This window comes from Musa acuminata, chromosome BXJ3-6 (genome assembly GCF_036884655.1).
Source record: "Musa acuminata AAA Group cultivar baxijiao chromosome BXJ3-6, Cavendish_Baxijiao_AAA, whole genome shotgun sequence".
Taxonomy (NCBI): domain Eukaryota; kingdom Viridiplantae; phylum Streptophyta; class Magnoliopsida; order Zingiberales; family Musaceae; genus Musa; species Musa acuminata.
In genome coordinates, this window is record NC_088354.1 from 23767951 (window position 1) to 23792624 (window position 24674).

The window sequence follows — 24674 nt, forward strand, 5'->3', positions numbered from 1 at the left end:
TGCATAATGATCATGCAGTTTTCTTTTGAAATAATGCATAGTGATTTTTATGATTTATGGATTATTGATTTTCACGATAATAAATGTAGCTTTTTCGGTTTAAAAAATGATGTATATTTTGATTTGACATAAATGAAATAGGCATGCTTATATGAAATAGTGTAAGTGTCATGCTTGACGATTGTATACTTAATGATGCATAAAATTGTAATGAAAATATTGAAATTTTGATACCATGATTTGACGATTTTATGCATGAGATTTTGAAGTTATAAATAATAATTTTTGTAGTTTATTGATTTTGGTGGTTTTCATGACTAAATTTATTTATTGATCCTAAACGTTGATGTATGATTTTAATATAAGAACAAATATTTGAGCATTCTAATATAAAATCAATCACATAAATTGAAACAACTAAAAAGAGAAAAGTATTTTTCTTAAAAATTCTTTTTCTCTATCTTATTGAATTTAATGAATCTATTTGATCATCTTAAAAGTGATTTTGATCATTTTGATGATTTGAATGAGTTTCATCTAACCACGATTTTTATCTTGATTTTTGAAAATTATAACTTGAAAATTTATTTTATAAATCAAGATTGTATTCTTTCTTTTCACTATTTGAGTTATTAAAAAAAATCATAATATATCTCATGATATTCAAAATTTATATTCATTATTTATGTATCTTATCACCAAAATCATTTTTGGTATTCTTCATGTGATGATATGAATGCATGAAACACTCATGATATGATTTTTATACAATTCCGTGTATTCATGAAATATTTATCTCATCACCCAATTAATTATTCTTGATGTTACTAATGTAATGAAATGAAATTATGTATGAAATACAAATGAGAAGTTAATGATCATGCATGATATGATGTAATGAACTTTGACATTTAGATACCATCATTGAAAAGCTATGATCATATTGCCAAAATGATGTATCATGAATGCTTGAATATTATGTATAATATACTCATAATGATGATTGATTTATTTGTATCATGCATGAAAAATAAAATGTATAGTTTTAAAATTGTGCATGTTAGAATTTGAAAATATGATGATGCATAATGATGAAATTATGTAATAAAAATATTAAATATTTTGAAACCATGTTTTAATATCATACATAATGATCATGCTTAATAAATTTTAAAATTATGCATTCTGATTTTTAAGTAATTTTAAACTTGCTATCGTACTACCATGTATATCTTTGATGATAGAAACTTGCATGATGATAAAAATAGATATTATGTTTTTCATTCAATGAGTTGAACTTGTATATCACAAACACTTGATTGTGGTACTCCTTTTTGTTGATGACAAAGGGGGAGAAGTATGTTGATTATATGTCATGATTTTATCATGACATGTTGCTTGGATTTTTGAATCCAAGAGTTTCTATCAGTATGGTATATTGATAGGGGGAGTTTGTTTAAACTCCGGTGTTGAATCTCGTTTTTTGATGATGAAACTACTTAATATATGTTTATGATTTAATCTGCGTTTTGAGTGACGCAGGATACTTCGATCAGGATGAGACAATTAAAGCAGGAAAATCATATTGTGCCGGAGGAACATGTCAGAAGATTAGACGTCGGGCCGGTAGATCGGTTGACGTATCGACAAAAGGCTTCGGGCATTGGACTCGGGCATCGGGCCAAGAAGAGCGGGTATTGTGCCAAGGATATCGGAGTTGCGGAGTCAACTGGCCGATTGGGCAATAGGCTGCAGGAGAGGACGATGCACCGAAGAATCGGACGAAGCATCGAGGGACCAATGACATGCCGGACAACTTGGTTAATTGCTTAGGATTAATTGTCTCGATCAAAGTTTTGTTTTAAGTGTGTAGGATTAACTACGATGGAAGAAAGACATGCAGCAGGAGTTGCGCCGGAGTCAAGACAATGATCACGTTGGGAGTTCGAGAGTTCGACGGAAGTTCGGACAGTCGTCGGAGGTTCTGTGGGAACAAATCCGAGAAGTCCATGAGCTTGCCAAAGAAGCTCGTCGGAACTCGCCAAGTGGATCATCGCAAGTCCAGGAGTTTGCCGGAAGTCCGCAGGAGCATCACCGAGGGTTCATCGGATGATCGACGGAAGTTCGCCGGAAGCTCGCCGGAAGAAGCGATTGACGCACCGGAGCAAGTTGCAGTAAATGTCTTAGGGAATATCGTAGTTAGCACAATGATTAAGTTGGAAATAGGAGGTGATCCCATTAACTTAATCTTGGGGCAATTGAGCCCCTGAAAAACCCAAATTGGGCCGAATGGATCAACCCATTCGGACCCTGATTTCTACTGGGAGGTGCAACCGCCCCAGCCAGGAGGTGGCATTACCTGGGCTAAGTCTCCGAGCGAGACTAGGCAGTGCAACCGCCCTAGCCAGGAGGTGGCACCGCTTGGGCTCAGTCTCCGAGCGAGACTGGGCGGTGCAACCTCCCCTGACAAGAGGTGGCACCGCCTGAGCTCAGTCTTCGAGCTCTGCCAGGAGGTGCAACCGCCCCTGACAGGAGGTAGCACCACCCAGAGGCTCAGTATTCGAGCTCTGCTAGGCGGTGCAACCGCCTCAGTCAGGAGGTGCAACCGCCTGATCCCGGAATTCCGGGAATTAACAGTTTTGAGCTCCAAATTTGAACTGGGTTGGGGCCAATAAATACCCCACCCATTCAGCACAGAAAGGGCATGAACTTACACCGAAATCTTGATCTTGTTATGTGATTTTTAGAGCTCAAAATTGTTGTAAAGGCCAAAAGTTCTTCTTCCTCTTTTCTTCCAAGTTCTGAGCTGTAAAGAGAAGAGAGAAAATTCTGTAAGGGTTGTCTCCTGAGCCCGTCAAAAGGAGTGAAATTGTAAAAGGCTGGTTGGCCTTCGTCTATTGAAGAAAGGCCTCTAGTTGACATCGGTGACCTCGTCGGTGGAGGAAGCCAAAAGTGGAGTAGGTCAAGATTGACCGAACCACTCTAAATCTCGGTTTGCATTTACTTTGAGCATATTATCTTTACTGCAAACCTCCTCTAAAGCTTACTGCTTTCTGCGCATATACAATCGTAAGCTTTGCACTTTCCGAATCAGTGTTTAGACGTAAATCTATTTTTTCGTACGATCATCATATTTCAGTTTGCGTTTACGTTTTGATTTCAATCATAACTGCAAACTGCCTTTATATCCTTGCTTAAACTGTATCTTGCCTAATCAAGTAATTTACGAATCAACATTTAGACGTAAATCAGCTTCTTCGTACGAACGTCGTATTTCAGTTTGCGCTTATATTCTGGTTTTCATCATAACTGCAAACTGCCTTCATAGATTGATTTTAACGTCATCTCGCTTGATCTTAAGTTAAAGTAATCTTAGAATCGACTTTCACACCGAAATCGCTTTTATCGTTCGAACGTTTTTTTAATCGTAGAAAGATTTCCGCTGCACTAATTCATCCCCCCCACTTAGTGCTCTTGATCCTAACATTCGGGAGTTAAGGTTAACTCCGTCGTCAATTGGTTGTCATCATAAAAAAGGGGTAGATTGTTGAATCTCATATTTTGATGATGAAACCAATCAATGTGTTTATGTTTTAATCTACGTTTTGAGTGATGTATGATGCTTCGATCAGGATAAGACAATTAAAGCAGGAAAATCATGTTGGGCTGGAGGAACATGTCAGAAGATTGGACGTTGGGCCGGTGGATCGGTCGATGTATCGACATAAGGCTTCGAGCCATGGATTCGGGCATTGGGCCAAGAAGAGCGGACATTGCGTCAAGGATATTAGAGTTACAGAGTCAACTGGCCGATTAGGCAATAGGCCGTAGGAGAGGACGATGGGTCGAAGAATCGGATGAAGTGTCGAGGGACCAATGGCATGCCGGACAACTTGATTAGATGCTTAGGATTAATTGTCTAGATCGAAGTGTGTTTTACATATGCAGAATTAACTACGATAGCAAGAAGACATAAAGCAAGTTTACCAAAGTCAAGTTCGATGAGCGTTCAAGAGTCTGCCGAAAGTCCGAAGAATCGTCGAAAGTGCTGCCGGAACCAACCGAGAAGGAATCGAGGACTTACCGAAGTTTTCGGAAGTCCACCGGAAAGATCGTCGGAGATTCGCGGAGATCACCGAGAAGGTTTAGATACTTGCCAATGACTCGTTGAACTCGCCACAAGACCGGGAGCCTGCTGGGAGTCCGCTGGAAGAAATTTGAGGGTGTATCAGAAGTCCGTCGGAAAACTCCCCAAAAGGAAACTCGATGTTGCCGCTTAAAATTTGCTTAGGGCTATGTCTTAATTTCGTAGTTTGCATATAATTTAGGTTAGGATTAATGGTTAATCCTATAACCCAGTTAGGGGCCAATTGGGCCCGAGTTTGGACTGGTTTGGGTCAAGTTTGGAGCCCAACTAGTGAGTTGGAACAGTCCAGGCGGTGGCACCGCCCAGAACCCGAGAGGTCCGATGGTGGCACCGCTAGTACACTACTGGACTGTGCGGTGGCACCACCTAGAACCCAAGAGGTCTGGCGGTGCCACCGCCAGTACACTATCAGTGTCACTGACAAGCGGTGGCACCGCCACTAACAGGCGGTGGCACCGCCCGCATCGGGAAACCCAAAAGCAATTCAAATTTGAAGCCCAAATTTGAATCCTCTTGGGGCCTATAAATACCCCTCAATTCTTAGCAGAGATGACACCTTTTTGACAAGTTAGAAAGTGAGAAAAAGCTCTAACAAAATCTTGTTTTCAATAGCTTAAGTGTTCACCTCCCTCTTTCTCTTTGAAAAATCTGTAAGAGTGTGAACCACTTGTAAGAAGGTTGTAAGAGGGGTATTTGGTCCTTTCCCTTCAAAATGATTTACAAGTAGAAGTTGGGAGCCTCATCGAAGAAAGCTTCAAAAGTGGATGTAGGTCATTTGACCGAACCACTATACATCGTGGTGCTCCTTGAATGTGTGAGTATTTAATTTTTTGAACCATTTCTTTACTTAGCTACAAATCGTTCAGTTTTCATCTCCTGGCTATATTTACTCGAGTTATTTTAGTTAAGTCATCCTTAATCAAATTGAAATCTCTATATATTTACGAAATCGATTTCAAACTTACGACTTTTAATCCGCTGCACTAATTCACCCCTCGCTCCGATACTAACAATTCTAACTCAAAAGTTATAAATAGTAACATTTCTTATTATACACTCACTCCATTTTGGTTGTTGCCAACAATAATAACTTGGTCGTTTTCTTGTAAGTAGCGTTTGCTAACGTATTGTGGACGTTAAGATGCGTGCTTAAATTAATTGACCGGAGTTAAATGAAAGCACGAAATTTGATACCCAATTGATTACGGTTTTACGGAGCAATCCATCGTACCCCTGTTAACGTTTTCTTTATATTACCGATATAAATCTGATCATTTTCCAACTTAAGCTCTTAATATAATATGATCATGATAAAAATTTTAATATGATATCAGGATAGGAGATCATTTATTTTATATTATCCTTAGGTTTGAACTAATAGGAGTGCAATGCTTCCTATATTTATCTCGATGTCTTTGCGAAGATACTCCAATGATAGAAACAACAACAATATATATATATATATATATATATATATATATATATATATATATATATATATATATATATATATATATATATATATATATATATATATATATATATATATATATATAATATGTTGCACCGACAGCGTCATGATGGTTTGCTATCCACTGATATTTAAAAACACAAGAAATACAACTGGTCAACCGCATCGAATAGAGTTGACAAGTATATATTCTTGAATAGAATTCGGAGAGTAATATTCGAATAATATTACTTGTACGATTGAGAATTCAAGTATGAAAAAATATTTTTTCTATAGATAGATACGATGTGTGTGTCAACGTATTGGGTAGGAAACATAAAACTAATTTGGGTGTTGATATTTTTGATTTTCTTTATGGAAGGAGTGTCAAACTAAATAAATATTATATTGATTTTTTGATTTAAATTTTATTATCGATTATTGATTATTTTTCCTTTTGACATGCAAACCACTGTAACATCTGTGGTAAAAAGTTAACTTGGTTTATAAAATTAGGTTAATCTATTACTATTAACTCAAAATTAAGTATAATTAATTCATTAATTATCCCATTAGACCTCAAAAACATCAAATTCAAGCAATCACCAGAATATTTCAACACTTTCAGCTAAGACATTGTGCACATTCGAATAATCATCTAAATATTTTAAGACATTCTCCTGATTTAGTTGGTCCTCTAAATATTTCAATATTTTGTGTTAAGACATTCTGGTGAGCGTAAATACTCCACCATTTTCGGTCAACACATTCTGCAAATCCAATTAACCATCTAAATATTTTAACATTTTGTATTATTATAAAGTATTATTTATAGGAAAAAGAACTATTTATTGACCACGAGACACGGAGGCGCACCGACGCCGTGAAATCGAACGCCCACGAAGGAGGGATGGCAAAGATCCAACGGCCAGGACCTCACCAGCGCGTGCGTTACCGACCACGCTTTCGACTAGTCGACGCCCGTCGGAGCGCACTATAAGATGCGCGGACCGGGCGACGGAACCGAGCGCGGTGCAGTCCGTGCTGCCCCTCCCAAGCCCTCCTCTTACTTCCCTATGTTTCGTTAAATCCGTCTACATCTCTCTTTGTACCCCCGACCCCCTTTTCCTCCCCTTCCGATCAAGCAAAAATCCCCAAAAAATCTGCAAAAATCCTCAAAAAAAGCAGCGATCTCCCGTGATCCCAGATCCTTGTCCCCATAATTACCCACCAAAAAATCCTATCGAAAAGAGGAAGGTTTGTCGTGCTCGTCGTTGTAATCGCTAGGGTTTGTTCCAATAACGAGAGGAAGGGGGAGAAAAATTCCAAAAAATATCTATCCTGTGCGAGAGATGGCGCAGGCTCCGATGCAGCATCAGGCGCCGAACGGGACGGTCGACAACAATATCGCCTCCGCCGGCGGGGGCCACTCCTCGCCGACGTCGCTGTACGTGGGTGACCTGCACGGGAGCGTGACGGACGCGCAGGTCTACGATCTGTTCAGCCAGATCGGCCCCTTGCTGTCGGTCCGGGTCTGCCATGACGTCAATACGCACCGATCTCTCGGCTATGCTTATGTCAACTTTATTAACCCTGCCGATGGTGAGTTGGATCATCTTCTTGTCATCAGTTCAGGAAGTTCGATTTGATGCTTGGATTAGATGTCCACTCATGCTAATTTTGGATATTTAAATTGCTAATATCATGCTATTTATTCTCACACTCTTTTTTCCTTTCCTCATTTGATGGCCACAGCCAATTTCGTTGAGGTTTCTTATCATTTGTTTGACTAACCTGATGAAAATTATTAGTTAATGTTGGTTTTATGTTTAGATACCATCTGAGCAAGAGTGACTATGCTTTGGATTAGGTTTAGTGATGGTGTGGTATCAACGATTGGTAGGGTAGAAAGAGGCATATTGATGGACTACCAGCTATTATAAAAACTCGATCCACATTAAATATGAAGGTAAAGCATATAAGATCCTTCTTGTACTTTCTGAATGAAGTGGAGTAGTTCCTTTACGACTTGCTATTAGGATCTTGATAGCCACGAGTCTCTTCAATTGTCTAGTCATTAGTATCTAAAGAATTTGGCAAGGAAGCTTGAGTTGAGAAATAAGGGTACTCTGGCATTTTTAGAAGCCCCATTTTGGCAGTGGTAGAGTTTTGTTTTTCCCCGTGAAGTATCTGTTTTATATGTTTCAATTGTTTAGGTTGAATTAGTTGTTGTTTGTTATTACATGAGATAACTTTAGGCCTCAATTTTTTTCGGTATGTGATTTTTTGTTAAACATTTTAAGGGAAAATAAGAGTCCTTGATGTTCTAATTTTGACTAGGATGACGAAACTCTTCTTCTTGCACAAAGAAGAAATTGAAATCTTTGTCATCACTTGTTTTGATTGGTTCTTTTTTGTGTTTGTTTATCTTATTTCTGATATCTAGCATTAAGTGCTGGAAATTATTAATATGTACATGATCTTATTGTTTTTGCTGGTTATTCTCCCCTATTTGTGAATGGGGAACTTTACGATGAACGTTTTTGTAGGAGTTTGTGGCTCCTATCTGGTGCCTCATTCATTGAAGGAAGAGAAGTAGCCTCCCAAGAGAAAACAAAAAGAAAAAAAAGAAAAAAAAGGTTTTATTGCTTGTAAAATATTGGATAAATTGAGAGGATGACAATATCCTATTAAAAGAATTCCTAGATGACTTATTTGTGGGCCTATCATTGCTTGATCCCAAGTCATTGTTTGGATTTGGCAAATGATGTCACTGATTGGATGCTAAATCATTAGTGATCAATGAGTTCAATAACTCCTCAGTTGTGAACAAAGCATTGAATGTGATTATTGTGGTGGCTTGTAATTCCAATCTATATCCATCCTAATCTGTATGTTGTTTACTTATATATATCTTGATATCATTTATAAAATTTTCTGCTTCAATTGATTGACCAAATAATTAGTGTATTCAACTTGCTTTGTTGGATCACTGCTGGTGACAGTTGGATGACTATGCATTCTCCTTACATGGAGAGAGGCTGAAGTTCAAGCACCCTAACTTTGCTTGATATGCAAACCATATTATGAGTTACTTGATTAATTATAATCTGAGCCAATGATTTGTTGTAATTTTTTGCTTTATTGGATATACTGTTATATTTGTGATTGTGACGTCATCCAACAATCTATTGGGAGTCTCAAGTTTAGATTTTCTTAATAATTTTCATCAATGTTTGATTGTATCAGCATAGCATAAAAAATTGAAATATCCAATAATCTTAAATCTCTTTGACCTTGCTAATGTCTTAATTTTCTTTTCTAGTATTTGACTAAGAATTGAAAGAAAGGAAAATCCAACAAGAATTTCTTTGTGTTGTTGTCATGGAATCACATTGTGATCCTTGTCCTATATTTCTCCAGATTTAAAACATAAAATTGTACCTGTTCAACTTCATGTGCTCAAAGTTTGACATTGTAGAATCCCATTTTGTTTGCTGTCCTGCATTCTCTCCCAAGAATGTGAATTTTTATATCCATCACCTCGTCACATCATTAAATGAAATTTTTTTACTTTGGCTTCTGTAGTGAACACACTGACATCCTTCTTTGTTTTCTTGTCAAGTTAAATAGAATTTCTGATCACCTAGGAGAAAAAGCCTTAGAAGTGTGTATCTGTGGCAGTAGCTCTTTGGTATGAACAATTATTTTGTTCAGTCCAAGTGTGTTAACTGAATATTTTCATGCTCATAGACAACCCAATTTAAGCTAAAAGAAGACCTCATTCGTTGAAATAAAAACGGATGTATAAATGAATAAAATTACCTACAGGCCCATATAAGCATAGCCGAACAGTTGATCGTGATTTTGGGGTGTGAACAACAGCTATCTAGGCCAATTATCATTCTTAATTTTCTGGAAAGTAAACTTTAAGTAAACCTTTATATAACTTAATGAGCTCAAGCTTAACACAACCATGGGTGTGAACAATGGCTATCATAGGCCAATTATCATTCTTAATTTTCTGGAAAGTGAACTTTAACTAAACCTTTATATAACTTAATGAGCTCAAACTTAACACAGCCACTTGATCCTACCATCTGACTGATCTGATAGACATGAGAAGGAACTCATATCAGCTGGATGCTGATTTGTTCTCAACTTTTTTATGGTTCAGGATGTCATTGGCCTTTGGTCTCTTCCCTATTCTCAATTATTTCAGTCCTTTTCTGTCTATTTTCTTTTTTTACAAGATGATTTATTTCTCTTTCTTTGTAGCTTTTGTCCTTTCCGAAACAACAAACAAAAACATATCTTTAATTTTATTGACTTATTTGATTCAGGCTTTTTTAATCATAAATTCTGTTAAGAGTGTGTTTGTTGAAAAGAAAGCTTTTCAGAAATCAAGTTCCAATGAGTACCAATGTTTGTTATGGCATAAGAAGGATCCAACAATTTAGGGTTGTTATTTTGTTGAATCAGATTTAATCATTTGGTTTTGAGTTTAATCATTTAGATTGATATTTAAAGGTAGATTGGTCCAGAAAAATACTTAAATTAGGTTCCTCAATGTCTGATTAAGCATATTTACCTTTGTGATGTATTAAATTATGTAGTATTAATTTATTTCATTTTATTAAAGAGAGAGAATTGTTGTATTAGTTGTTACCTAGAGACCTTGGTTTCACTTTCCAGAAACTAACTTTGATCCCCCAGCTGAATTCAAATCTGTTAGGGTGGGGGATCTTGCTATGCCATACTTCTACCATTTCTTCTCACTTCTGCTATACTTAATACTGAAGAAGCAGGGTGCACAACTTACATTGAATGCATTTGGAAGTGCCACTTGTTTTAAACCGAACAACCCCTTGTGTTCTTTGTTGGATTGTTATTGTGTTAAATAAGCGGATGAACTGGGACTGAGAATTTGATGAGAAAAGACATTTTTGTTATACCTTACTATTCCTCTTGAATATTCTATTTTGAGATGTCTGATTATAAAAATTTTGCAATTGCTTCTCCAGTTTGTCTAAGCATTTATCTTTTATTGTGCTTCGCAATGCTGATGAGAGAAGGTTTTCCGCGGCTTCGTCAATGGTAGTGTCCTTATGAAAGACAGTACCTTCGTTTTGGGCTTTTGGCATAGATGATAGATCTATTGTGGAGTTTAAGCAATAAATTTATAAAATTGGTTTTCTGCAACATACCTGATTCTTCTGGGCATTGTTTTAAGTTCATTTGTTTCATTTATAATTTTTGTTGTAAAATCCGAGATGCTTGGGTATGAAAGTTGTAGTAGAATCACTATAATGCAGACATTGTTAATGTTACCTTTCTGAAGTTTGAAATTTGTTAAAAATGGTTTTTTTAATCTGATGCTAGCTTTATTAATGCCATTCATGCTGTAAATTTTTTATAATAACTAAGATGATTCTTGTATTGATTAGAAGCTCTTTCACCAATGTCAGACAACTTGGTTGTTTGTCGCTGTTATCATTGGATTATTCTTCATGGTCATTGAGGGCTTTCACTATGTGGAAGCTGTCTCAGTACAAATATTGTGCTAGTCTTTTGATTGTTCCATAAAGATTCTGAGTATGACACTACAAGGGAAAAAAAGTGATGCTTATTTTAGTGTGATGGTCAAATGATTTAGGAAGACTTTTTTTTTTGGATCTGACCCTCATATGTCTGACAGCTGCTACGGCATTGGATGTGCTGAACTTTACCCCACTTAACAACAAGCCTATTCGCATCATGTATTCGAACCGTGACCCTAGTATCCGCAGAAGTGGAGCAGCAAATGTTTTCATTAAGGTACAATGCAATTTGGTTTGCTGTAACAATAACATTCTTTTGTCTTTATGGCTTGCTTGTTTTATGCTACTTACGTTTCCTTTGCAATTTTTTGTCTTGTACTCTTCCCTGCCCCCTCAGAATTTGGATAAAGAAATAGACAACAAGGCACTACATGAGATATTTTCGTCTTTTGGTAGTATTCTCTCCTGCAAGGTCGCAACAGATGCATCTGGCCAATCAAAAGGCTATGGTTTTGTTCAATTTGATCAAGAAGAGGCAGCACAGAATGCAATTAATAAGCTAAATGGCATGCTTGTCAATGATAAACCGGTTTTTGTTGGACCGTTTGTTCGCAAGCAGGAAAGGGAAAATTCTTTAGACAAGACAAAATTTTGTAATGTCTTTGTCAAAAATCTATCAGAGTCGACTACGAAGGAAGATCTAGAAAACATATTTGGCAAGTATGGCAAAATAACCAGTGCTGTTGTTATGAGGGAGGAAGATGGAAAATCAAAATGCTTTGGGTTCATTAATTTTGAGAACCCGGATGCTGCTGCCCGAGCAGTACAAGAACTCAATGGGCATAAATTTGATGATAAGGAATGGTATGTTGGAAAGGCACTTAAGAAATCTGAAAGGGAACTGGAACTGAAAGAAAAGTTTGATCGGAATGCAAAGGAGACAATGGACAAATATCAAGGTCTTAACTTATATTTGAAGAACTTGGATGATAGCATTGGAGAAGATGAACTGAGAGAACTCTTTTCTGGTTTTGGTATGATTACTTCTTGCAAGGTATAATTTATCTATCTTTGTACATATTTTGCTCAATTTTTTTGGTAAGTTCTACTGGCCGTTTTATGGATGTGGTTAAATCACAGGTTATGCGGGAACCTAATGGTATAAGTAAAGGTTCTGGATTTGTTGCTTTTTCGGCTCCTGATGAAGCAGCTCGAGCTGTAAGTTTTCCCAATTTTATGTGTTTGGGAAAATGGTAAACTGAAATTTTTTTCCTTTTTATGTAGCTCACAGAGATGAATGGGAAGATGGTCTGCGGGAAGCCACTTTACGTTGCACCTGCACAGCGTAAAGAAGATAGAAGAGCTAAGTTGCAGGTATTTTACTTTATCCAAGTATTTTATCGATGTAATGATCAAGCCTTAATGTGAGTCATCCTATGGTCAGCTGGTTTTAAATGCAGTACCTTCTACTAATGGCCTATCTCTAGTTTAGGATACCTTATTACAATGTAGAAGTTTGAAGGGGCAGAGCTGTGCATTACTTGAAAACATAAGGCACATGTTCTTTGATGGCAGCTCCAGTATCTGAATGATGATACATATTTCATTTTGATGAGTGTTATGCTAAATGAGTGGTATTATGACCTGTACTTTTTGAATTCAAATTGTTGTCCCTGATGCTATTGCTCTACTTTGTTTTTCTTGGCTAGATTGAAATGAATTGAGCATAATTCTTCTGATGTATGAAAAATGCTTATGTAATGTGCTCGGATATCTGAGGAGAATTATGTACTAGACTTTCTATGTAATGGAAATTTTACGTTTAGCCAAAAAAAGTGCTTCACTGATGCTGTTAAAGCAGCAAACAGTCTAGGAGGAATAAAATTTTGTTGATATTTTGGGTTGGTCAAAAAAGCCTATTGATTGTCTTCATTTAGCTTTTGTTGTTCGAAGTTGATGTAGTTTTTATTGATTTGCTATTTACATTTGATTTTATGAGGAGTGACAGGAGAATGTCTAGTAGTGTTTGTCAAATATTCTTTTCTTATTTGTAGTTCTGGGAGGACTTCCTGGATGTGTTTTGAGATATATATTGGTTCTTTTGGGAAGTTTGCTTTTGATTGAAACTTTGTGCATTGTTCACTGGGGACTGGTAATGGGAGTTAAAACTGGTTGACCATTTTGTGAACATATGAAATCAATACTTAGGTTTCGGTTCACTATCATCTACCATCCATCATTCAAGATTTAAACTAAACAAATAAGTCCTGATCCAAACAAACCCATTTCTTTTTTCCAAACTACTGTTTTTTTTGTTCCACCTGCCCAGTGCAACGACATCCTGCTGCTTCGTTTGATTTCTGTAAAAAGATTTGCAACCCTGTAGCATAGTCGCTTCAAAATGCAAAGTCATAAATGTTTCCACAATTTTGACATACAATAGTATTATGCTAACTTCATATTTATGGGCTGTTTTACATTCATCCACGAATCCTTACTACCTTTTTGTGATTGTGTTATCTCTGTGAAACACCATAAATTTTAAAACAGTGACATGTTAAACAATCTTTTATATGGCTGCTGCTTTCAACTTTGCTGTTCACACTTGTAGATATATTCAGATTAGTGTTGTTAGCAGCTCCTTTTTGCTGTTGTTAGAGTTATAAAGTGCATTTTGACAGATAACTTCAGCTGTAAATACTAATTAACCACAACTCTCTGCTTCCAAGTGTGTTTAACAATCTTTTCTGACAACCATGATACAAAGATGGCATAGCAAGCTTGTAGCTTATCCTTTGTGGGATTTTGACATTATTGTAGCAGTGATTTTGGCTCTGATGGTGTCTATGGCTACCACAAGCCTTTTCTCAAGTTTGTATAATTGCTTTTGTTACATCAGATCTGCAGAAAAGTTTCAGGATAGCCATGATTTTCTATCCTTCTGACTAATTTTAAGCTTAGGAACATAAAAGATTCTGACAAGTTATTAAAAATTCACTGGAAGTTGTGAATGACCATAATATTTGGTCTGTATCATGAAGTTTGAGAGCTGCTTTGTTTGAGATGGTAATGTTTATCAATAGCAAATTTGCTTTATAAAAGCAAGTATTAAGCACTTGTTAAGTGTTGGGAAGTACACAGGCACAGTGCATATGGATGTGAATTCATGTCTTTCATGGCCTATCCACCCCTTTATTTAGCGAGATGACAGTGAATGGTCAAGCTTGTATACAATGGGGGTTGATGACTTATTGGAGTGTAAACTCGAGGTGTATGTTGAGTCATGTATCATGTGTCCCTGTGAATGAGTTGCTTCTTAAAAGTGAGACTGAAAGACCAAGCTTGCTTACATGTCAAGGGGGATGAGGAGCATTAGATAGTTTATTGATGAACTTTTATTGTCTTTTGGGAGGTGTTGAAAAAGGTTGCTAAAAGGAAGATGCTTGGTGCAATATTGCAGCACAGAAGTGTCTTTGTTTTAATGTGGTTATGCGTGCAATTGATGGTAACTAATAACAGTATAAAAGCTTGTTGCAAGCACCTTGTTTGAATAATAGAAAAATAGGTATAAAGAGCTCTAGACATTGTCAAACACTTCTAAAATATAGCTTCTTCCAACTCCAAAGTCATCCAAAGGAAATTTGAAAACTTTAGCAAATGAACTTCTTAGATCACAACTGTAATTTGAAGGATATGTAACAATTCACAGAAGTGGCATCGAAAAAGTTGAAAAGGTTAGTAAAATTGGTATAGTTTCTGAAGTTATGGAAGGTCAAATGTCAATTGAGTTAGCAGATCAAGATATTGCGCATGACTTGTTGACAAATGAAGAACCTTCATAGCCTGTTTAAAGCAACCTTAGCAACTGCAGCCTGCAAGTAATGTATCCTGGCAGCACAATTATTTTTAACCTTGCCCTCCCTCATAGCCTGTTTAAAACAACCTTAGATCCTGCTTATCTCCACTTTCTGAGACCACAAGCAACCAGTTTGGCAGCTGTTATTCCCTTTTCCTTGGACCTTGTTGACTTATCTACATAGCAGCTACAGCCTGTTTAACAAGGCTGGCCAAGAAGCTTCACCCAAACTTGTAAGATGGATTCTTCAGGTTTGGACACCAACACATTGTTTTACTAGTCATTTGTCTCCTGTGTTGGAGCTCTATATTATTAAATGTCAAAAACAAAAATCTTCAATTGAATGATTTAATTAGCCACAGGTAACTGGTATTAAGAATTCGAACAGTCGTATATGGTGCTTATAATTGAACTGCTTGTTAAATTTTGTCAATTTCCTTTGACAAGTATAGTTCTCGACAGGGAGCACCTTGCTGATTTTAGAACAGCATCGCACTGGGAATGCAGTTTTTAGGCTGCCTCAAACTTCTTCTTTATGATGTCTGTCAAGTTTGGATAGCTTCATTGTCCACTTGTCATGCATGAGTGTTCTACTCAGGTGTTTACTTTTGCAAGTACCAAACCAGATTATTTTACTTTCCTTGAATGGTCCAACCTAGTAGTTATGTACAGTGTACTGTTAGCTGGCATGGTGGCCTTTGTACCATTTTGTTTTTATTTTTTACTCTGCCATTAGACAGTACTACCTCTGCATGTATTGTTTACATATATGTTTTTTGGTCATTTTTATCATGCTTTCTATTGGTTTTGTTAATTTTCAGGCACAGTTTTCACAAGTACGGCCAGTAGCAATGGTGCCTACTGCTGGTACTCGTTTTCCCATGTACCCCCCTGGTGCTCCTGGTGTGGGGCAACATATATTTTATGGTCAAGCACCTCCTGGCCTTATTCCACCACAGGTAACTATTATATTGTTGTTATGTACTTTGATTTATTTATTTTTTCAGTCAACAGTGCTTACAAAAAAATTTAATGCTTTTCTTCCATGCACAACCCCTTAATGATACACCTTATGTTGATTGACTGTCTTGAGTGTCTTCATTATATGCAATATTAATATAAGATATCTTGATGAAGCGTAATATTGATGTTAAAAAAGAAAACTCATATTTCTTGGGATTATTTAGTTTTTATCTTAAGATTTGATTTGGCCGAAAGTTAAAGAAAAAGCCCACGATCATCATTCAAGCTGTTATTTAATTTGGTGAGTAGTGATAACTCAATGATGGTTAATATGCATGTCATATAACATCCATTATAATGCTTAATAACAGGTTTGAGCATCAATTTTCCAATGTAATTGATTTTTTTTTTTCCTGTTATGATTTTTTTTATATTTCAATGTGAAAGACATTGCAGCATTATGGTTCTCGGACAAAGTTGGAGAACATGGAAAAATGGGGATTGGAAGTTTGATATGCTTAATGTTGATGAATTTAGCTGCTTGCCCCACTTAACAGAAGACCACTTGTATGCCATTTCCATTATGTTACAAAAGGTGCATTAAGCACTTTCTGAGATGATCAGGCAAGGACGAGGACATGAAGGACACCTTCTCATTATATTAACTATTTGTCTTTTCTACGGCAATGTAACAACTAGCATTTTTCATAATCTTAACTATTGAAAACCATTTCTAGCATTTATGTTGAGGCTGCTTCTTTCCAGCTCAAATCTTTGTCAAATCTTGTCAGGGCTTTTGACCCAATGATGAGATTAGTGTGAAAATAGATGGATAGCTTTGACGATATGATGCTTAAGGAAAATATGCAATTTGCAGATGCTTTTTCTTTTTTATATTGGATGAGTTTTGATCTATTGATCTATTCTTTTTTGTCATTGCCAAATATTTGGATGCTATTGGAAATCTAATCTTCATATCATTACATTTCAGATTGATAAATTGTTATTGTGCACTGGGTTGATTGATGTTGTAATTTTTTATAGTTCATAAATTAGCACCAATACTTATTAATCTTTAATTGCATTCTCAAAATTCTACAATTTCATCTACAGCCTGGATTTGGTTTCCAACAACAGCTTATTCCTGGAATGCGGCCCACAGGGGCACCTATGCCAAATTTCTTAGTGCCCCTAGTCCAACAAGGTCAGCAGATGCATCGCCCAGGAGGTAGGCGTTCTGGAGTAGGACCTAGACAACAAATGCAGCAGTCTATGCCTCTAGTTCAGCAACAGGTCTGCGATCATCCTCTTTGCATTCGGAGATGTTTTTCCCTTTCTGACCTTTTGCAATATTATATTTATATGGTATATTTCAGCAATATTCACATAATTGCAACTGGTTGTAAATAAAACATGATAAAACAGGAGAGGTGTTGAATGGGTTAAGATCCACATTGTGTTTTAAATTGGTTTTGCACTAGTTCTGATTTATTTGAGGGGGTGAGGCAACTAGTTATATATGTGGTAGATACTGATTTGTTAAAAATTAACTGACTGGTCAGGTAGATGCCTGAAATGAGCAGTTCTAACCTCATTAGAGGCATCTGAGTGCTGGATTTGCAAAAAGCATCACGGAAAGATCAAGCACATTGTCACACTTTTCGATGATAAAATTAAGCATGCATGATAATAGATGGAGGAGAGTACAGATGGGATCCATGCTTACACTGAGAGACATAGGGTGCGCAAGTATGGTCCATCTAAATTTTGAGCTGTGCACAGCTGTATGTCTGATGTGTTTTACTTCTCGATTTCTCATCAATGAAATCTGAAATATTGCTATATGATGGTCTGGTGCTTGGTCCACTTTGTTGATTTTTCTGCCTGCATGATTTGGAGCTACGCAATATGAATTGTTACTTTGTTGCAAATGCAGTAATTTTACTTCTTGATTGTTCCAGTGATCCTGATTTGTATAGTGCAAAATGTGTATTCATATTATTTTTTGCCAAAATTGGATAGCAGATGTTTCCAAGGGGCCGTGTCCAGCGCTACCCTCCTGGACGCAACATGCCTGATATTCCAATACCAGGTGTTGTTGGAGGGATGCTATCTCCCTATGACATGGGAGGTTTGCCCATGCGAGATGCTCCTATGTCACAACCTATTCCCATTGGGGCATTGGCTTCAGCCCTTGCAAATGCTACTCCTGAGCAGCAAAGGATGGTATGTCTTTTCACTAGATGCATCTCCTACCAGTTACCGTGTGCAACTTTTTTTCTTTGTATATGTTTTTAAACTGTTATGCCATTCTGTTAGTAGTACATATTTGTTGGGATAACATGTCTCACACATATTATATTATGCGGCAGAGTAATGTTTGTTTCTTTAACTAAAACCAGCACCAAACTATGGGTAAAAATGAGTGAACCTCCTGAAACTCCATGGCCATACATGGCCCATCTCCCAGCCACTTGATGGTCTCTGCATTTTCAGATTGACCGAATCCATCTCTGGGCTTGAAATCCTTGTCACTTGCTTTCCTGTGGAGCCTATCACTGACCACAAATTGTTCAGGATGCAGATATTATGCTCATATATTTGAAGTATACCATTATGCTTGGTCAGTGGGGACTATCTTAATGTCCCATGATCAGTTACTGTGTTTGATTTGTGATTCTGAAATGATCCACTGATAATGATTCAAATGTTTTTCCTGTCTAGATGCTGGGTGAGAATCTGTACCCACTAGTTGAGCAACTCGAACATGATCATGCAGCCAAAGTTACAGGGATGCTACTGGAGATGGACCAGACTGAGGTCCTGCATCTGCTGGAATCTCCAGATGCCCTGAAAGCGAAAGTTGCAGAGGCAATGGAAGTTCTGAGGAACGTCGCACAGCAGCATCAGGCTAATGCCCCCACTGATCAGTTGGCGGCGTTGTCCCTGAATGATGGCCTTGTTTCTTGAGATCGCAGAGACTCGATTAAAATAATACCGGACACCGTCTGGTGACAAACAGCTGGTCTTTTGAGGTTATTTTGGCTTGGTTTTTGTTGGATTGGGTGTCAACTATGCCATTGTCGACCTGTTTGTCAGTGGAAACAATGATTGTATTGGCTTGAATTTGACTTACTACTGCTGCTTGCAAGTGTTGCAGGTATGATATGGTCATTGGCATTGGGAATCCAGGAATTGCTGGCACAACATGAGACGGACACCTACGCTAAAGTAGACAGCATATTCTTCGCCTCAGCAGTTTAACCATGGCCTTCAGGTGCGTTTTCTCACCTTGTCATGCGCTAAACCAAGAAAGCCGCATTGGTTTAGTCATCCCTCACCATGGGTTGAGCGAACAACCCTTTAGGGTTCCGAGTGCCTTGACTGTCCAAGCCAATGGACATTGGCATCTGTTAACTTTCACCAGTCTGATCTTTGTAGTCTGTTGTTTCCGTGAGGCAGAACAAGGAACGAGCTTTGGGAGACTTTGTCCCACTTGTGTAGAGAGAGAGAGAGAGAGAGAGAGAGAGAGAGAGAGTTATTTGCATTTGAGATGGGTAATGGGTTCGGAACATGAAAGACCTAGGTTCGAGGGAGTTAGTACGCACGTGTCTAAAGTATCGCTTGGGTGGCGATTAGATCAGATCGAAGTTATGAGATGATGTCAACAATGACTAGACATCATAGTATGGGAATTGATAGTCTAAAAAGCTTTTAGACTCCATGCGTTTTGACCACCAAGTTGGACTTTCGATGAGAGCAGCTCTAGTTTCGACAATTTGGTTCACAGAAAATAGTAGAGATTTTGGAAGTGGAGTTGATCCGTATAGTCTAAAAGTATGCAAAAAAAAAAAAGAAAGTTTAATGTGACATGACCAATGACCGCTTGCTTCATCTTTGTCAAACCCTCATGCTTCTTTACTCCCTCTCAAGAACATGATGGCACGATCTTCTCTACAGAGATCATGTTTTCTTCAATGTCTGCACTATTTATTGAGCTGGACATGGAAGTTTTGACATGGCCAACCCTTTCAGTCTAAAGAGTAATTTCTTAGACTGCATCATTTTTTTGACATCATTAGAACATATTTATACAATACTGGGTCAATAGATGTCTCCTTAGTGCACACTCTACACAGGACAACTGTTTACATAGATCACATTTCAATTTGATCAAATTAGGTGGAGAATATTCATCTGCATTTATGTTGACCAACCTTAAGAAACACACCTTGCTTTGACCATCATAATGTTAAATCTCCCTTCAAGTATACCTAAATCATCATTCTAATTGAATCATTCAATTGGTTCTTTAATCCCTTTTCTGCTTTTCTTTAAAGGAGGCGAAAGGCCTCGATCATGTCAATGACGGTCGTTAAGCCCTTAATTTTCTTATGACAACCTAATATTATTCGATCATTCCTTTACTGGGTCAATGGTATGATTCTGAACTCTTGCCCTTCCGTTCATCAAAGGTGCAGTCCTTTGTCATCTCGTATGTCGTCTTTTTGTCCCGTGGCCAAGTGCATGATACCTTCTGCTGGCACATAAATGACAGGAAAGGAAATGTAAAAGGACCACCATTTCCCCTCTTGCATTTATGTATGTATGTATGTATGTACATATATACATACATAGGTATGTATGTATATACCTATGTGACCAGCAACACATAGGTATGTATGTACATATATACCTGGAGGATTATACTACTGCCTGTAAAAAACAAAATACATCTACTTTATAATGCTATTGCTGCTAAAAATCTGCTCCTGTTTTTTTTTTGTTTTTTCTTCATACGTATGACGTGGTCAAGTCCTATACGGATAGTTCTTTATCATCTAACACGGGAGGAAATATGCACCACACGAATATGATCGAACTTGGCACTTGAACAGTCAAATGTTAGGTGTCGCAAAAAGATTTGAACCTATGATCCTTTGAAAGGATTTTTTTTTAATTTTTTTATGATCATCTTCCTTTGTTGTTTTAGGTCTGGTTTTCTTGCTCCTTCACAAAACATTACATTTTTTCCTGAGGATGTATATTATTAATTAATAAGGCAATTAAATATTTATTTATGCTTTTGAATTTTTATCTCTCTTCTTATCCCATTTAAAGTTATGTAAATAGTGGAAAAAAAAACTAATGCATTATTTTATGTGTGATAAGATAAATCGAGATGGATTTTGATGTAGCCATTGAAAGGAATGGCGGGTGGATCATCTGAAGCCTGTCTACTGTTCGAAGAAAAGTCAACATGCCGGCGGTGTCGGTAGTGGAATGGAGGATCCCAATTGCATTATTATTCACATCACTTTCTTCTTAGTTTATCGCCTTGTCTTCCTCGTCACACCTCCGTCGCCACAATTCTTCCATTAGGATAAGACAACGGCCACAACTTAGCTGAGCCACACCTCCTCTCTATCTCTTTCTTTCTCCGCCACTATCTCTCCTGAAAAGTCCTCCCCCCACCGCTTCTTCCGCACATCATCTCGAGCCTCCGTTTCATCCCCACCAAGCGATCTCGACCGTTGGCTTGAGGAAGAACTAAGCTCCGATCTCTCTCCCACCCATCTCTATCATCGTCGTGTGTATGTGTGAGAGAGAGAGAGAGACCGAGCGGATGGGGGGTTTCCGTAGGCGAGGCGGAAACGTCGACGTCGGCCACTGGGTCACGTGTCCGGTGGTGGCGTGCTGCGCTCCACATCGCCTGTCGGCGGCGGCGGCGGCTGGGATCTCTCTCCATCCTTCCACGTGGCAGCATCTCCTTATCAAGCTATCGCGTCCGTGTCCCGTCTCGCTTTGCCTTGTTTGTTTCTTGCCGACTACGTGTATAATTTCTTGGCCGTTGAAAGGGTTGATTTGACACAATCTACACCGCAGGATTTGTCAAACTACGTAGAATTATTAGCATCTTAGCCGTCGGTTTCCGTCGCCAAAGAGCACAGCTCTTTACATACACACTACACTCACTATTCCGTTTGGCTTTTAGTTATTGTAGTTCTCATCAGCAGCTTTAGTTAATCCCCTCAACATTTTAGTGATAACTATATATGTTATTGAGAGAGAGAGAGAGAGAGAGAGAGAGAGAGAGAGGGTGAAGGGATGGAGGGGCAGTGCTGCTCCACCTCCACCAGCGAGGAACCAAGGAAGCCACCGCCGGCAGCGTCCAGGCGGAGGGTGGTGGCGGCGGGAAGCGTTGGCGGCGGCAGGGACAGACCTTTCAGAGGAGTCAGGATGAGGAAGTGGGGCAAGTGGGTGGCGGAGATACGGGAGCCTAACAAGCGGTCGCGGATTTGGCTGGGATCCTACTCCACCGCGATAGCTGCCGCCCGGGCATACGACACCGCCGTCTTCTACCTCCGGGGTCGCTCCGCCAGGCTCAACTTCCCGGACGAGATCCTCGCTGAAGATCCAGAGGCGGAGGGCTTCGGCAGCGGCGGCGTTATGTCGGCCGACTCGATCCGGAAGAAGGCCACCGAGGTGGGCGCGCGGGTGGACGCTCTCCAGGCGACACTGGTACCACCACAGCCGCCACCATCACCGCCGCTGCCGCAGCAACACCACCTTCAGATTCAGTGGCGATCCAAGAATCCTGATTTGAATCAGCAACCGAGCCCGGAGAGTTCCGATGTCGATTGAAGTGCTACAAACGCTATCAGCACATGTTCCATAGCCGGTGAACAAGGATAGAAAAGGACTATAACTTCATTTTCTTGTGCCCTTTTTTCTTGTGTTGATGTCTTTTATCTCTCTAAGTTTGCTTCTTCTTTGAGACTTTTGGTTACGAAGTGGAGTAAGGAAGAAAGATAACGGTGGCTGGCCAAATTCCAAGTCGTAAGAAGGTGAAGACAGATAAGAGAGAAAAGAAGAAGATGACGATGATGATGGAATCCCTAAGTGGCGGGTCCCTTGTGCTGTGTCCACCATCATGCTGTTACCTCAGGAACAAGTCTCTTCTAAGCATGCATGGACTCCTTAAGAACTACTTAGATATTCGTACTAGACTGTAACGCCATGAACATGGCTTTTTCTGTGCATGTGTGGGTGCCAAAGCTACTTTAATCTTCGTGCCGCTATGTTCTCCGGTAACATGAGATGGACGAGTGGTTCGAAATGGACCTGACCGTTGTTTGATTCGAACTGAAATCAGATTAGAATTGTAATCGGAATTGAATTGACTTACGATTCGTTTTGTTAGTGAACAAATATTTCATGGTTGATTAGTCAGCACGGCCTGGTCCATGGGTCAATATCGGGAATCTTCTACTGACTGAGCTGGATGTCGAGGTCGATCGGGCCCTCACGACGGGGTGCTGATTAGCGTTCCTTGGTATGCTGATCCGGGCACTATGTATGCCGTGCTGCATCTCTCCTTCTCCGGGGTGGTTGGCAGCTCATCTTCGTGAGATGACCGTGTTTTCCTGCAAAAATGGCCCTCGTTGGGATCACCCGATGAGGCCCCTCCGACGAGCAAGTCAATGGAGTGATCAATTGATTTTTCTCTCCCCCCCTTTTTCCTGGATCAGGTCGGGGGTATTTATACCTGCGTGTGGGAATTGGTCGGGCCCTAGTCCAACATGGCCATTGACTCTAGGGGCAGAACAACCTCTCTGATAAGGTGGCATCTTCGAGGGTGCTTGAGCGGCGTCAGACGGCACTGCCCTAACAGCAGACGACACCGCCCCTAACACTTGGGGTGGTCAGGCCGCATAGTCGCACCATTGAAGCTTGACGTGGCATGCACCCCGCGGTTCTGGAGGCGTACGGTGTTGCGTCGGTCTGTAACGTTTGTCGGTGGTTCACATAGGGCCAAAATACACCCTATCACTCCCCACCCCCCTCTCTGAGGCGTGCCGACGGATCGCTGATGGTCCTATTGGAAAAATCTTTGGGGGCGACATCACATGCGCAGCGGAAGAACAAGAAAACAAAATCCTCGATTCCCAAGGAGATGTTCATCGTCGTGCGAAGATTGGTGCGCAAAATCTGCGAAACTAAAAAAAAATTACGTATAGAGTAGATTGTGTTACCTAGGGAGATCGTATATCCCTGTTTCCTTACAGATCCTTAGGAGAGGGTGAAGGAGGTCAAGCGTCATCTTCTCTAGCGGTGATCCACATAACAGGGCTGCGACGACGCTCCTCAAAACTCCTGGCCTGCTCTGAGGTGGAGAGGGGAAGGAGAATAGGAGAGGCAAGCAAAGGCTCTAGCCTATGAGGCTCTGAATCCCTCCTATTTATAGAGGTCCCTTGTCAAACCCTAATGGATCCTCACCTAGTGGGTATTGGATCTGCATCCAATGACCCAAGCCTTTTAGATTAGTGGACCTTTATCCAATAATCTCTCATGGGCTCTTATTGGATCTCGTCCATGGGATCCAATAATTCAGGAGGTTTATTGGATATCCAAGAAACAAGGGCTCCGTCGGATATCTCATATCTGAACCTCTACTCATCGCAATGCCTACCATATGTGTGTGACCCTCTAGGCCCAATATCGAGCTGGCCGTGAGTCATACCTATCAGAACTCCTTCTATCTCAGTGAATTATTATCTCTGTAATAATTCACTTGACTCATCGACTACGGACGTACTAGGCCACTACGCCGTAGTCCCTAGATGATACAAGGGAATCCAATCCATTGGACCTGTTTGTCCTTAGTTACCGTGTACCTATAGTCCCTCATCCATCTAATATCCCAAAGACCGTATA

General features: G+C 39.1%; 2 protein-coding genes across 3 annotated transcripts; both read left to right on the forward strand.

Annotated features, from left to right (window-relative positions):
- Positions 1-6630: 6630 nt before the first annotated feature.
- Positions 6631-19082, forward strand: LOC135641654 (polyadenylate-binding protein 2-like). Of its 2 annotated transcripts, none has more exons than XM_065157214.1 (9): positions 6631-7199; positions 11296-11414; positions 11535-12191; positions 12278-12355; positions 12422-12511; positions 15815-15952; positions 17070-17249; positions 17979-18182; positions 18681-19082. In XM_065157214.1, the coding sequence occupies exons 1-9, from the start codon at positions 6950-6952 to the stop codon at positions 18924-18926; spliced, it is 1962 nt and encodes a 653-aa protein (XP_065013286.1). In that variant the 5' UTR covers positions 6631-6949; the 3' UTR covers positions 18927-19082. The 2 variants fall into 2 exon arrangements, with proteins under 2 accessions (XP_065013286.1, XP_065013288.1); XM_065157216.1 differs by having other exon boundaries at positions 17982-18182.
- A 2933-nt stretch (positions 19083-22015) lies between these two features.
- Positions 22016-23144, forward strand: LOC103973779 (ethylene-responsive transcription factor RAP2-1). Its single transcript, XM_009388434.3, has one exon. It carries the CDS (start codon positions 22065-22067, stop codon positions 22599-22601), a length of 537 nt encoding a protein of 178 aa, XP_009386709.3. The 5' UTR covers positions 22016-22064; the 3' UTR covers positions 22602-23144.
- The last annotated feature ends 1530 nt before the right edge of the window (positions 23145-24674 follow it).

What these genes read in the sequence shown, in the direction of transcription:
- LOC103973779 (XM_009388434.3), top strand. Translation starts at nt 22,065, where the DNA reads ATGGAGGGGCAGTGCTGCTCCACCTCCACCAGCGAGGAACCAAGGAAG.
- LOC135641654 (XM_065157214.1), top strand. Translation starts at nt 6,950, where the DNA reads ATGGCGCAGGCTCCGATGCAGCATCAGGCGCCGAACGGGACGGTCGAC. An exon ending in CTTTATTAACCCTGCCGATG is followed by an intron (nt 7,200 to 11,295) that starts GTGAGTTGGATC and finishes TATGTCTGACAG; the next exon opens with CTGCTACGGCATTGGATGTG. An exon ending in CTCCTGAGCAGCAAAGGATG is followed by an intron (nt 18,183 to 18,680) that starts GTATGTCTTTTC and finishes TTTCCTGTCTAG; the next exon opens with ATGCTGGGTGAGAATCTGTA.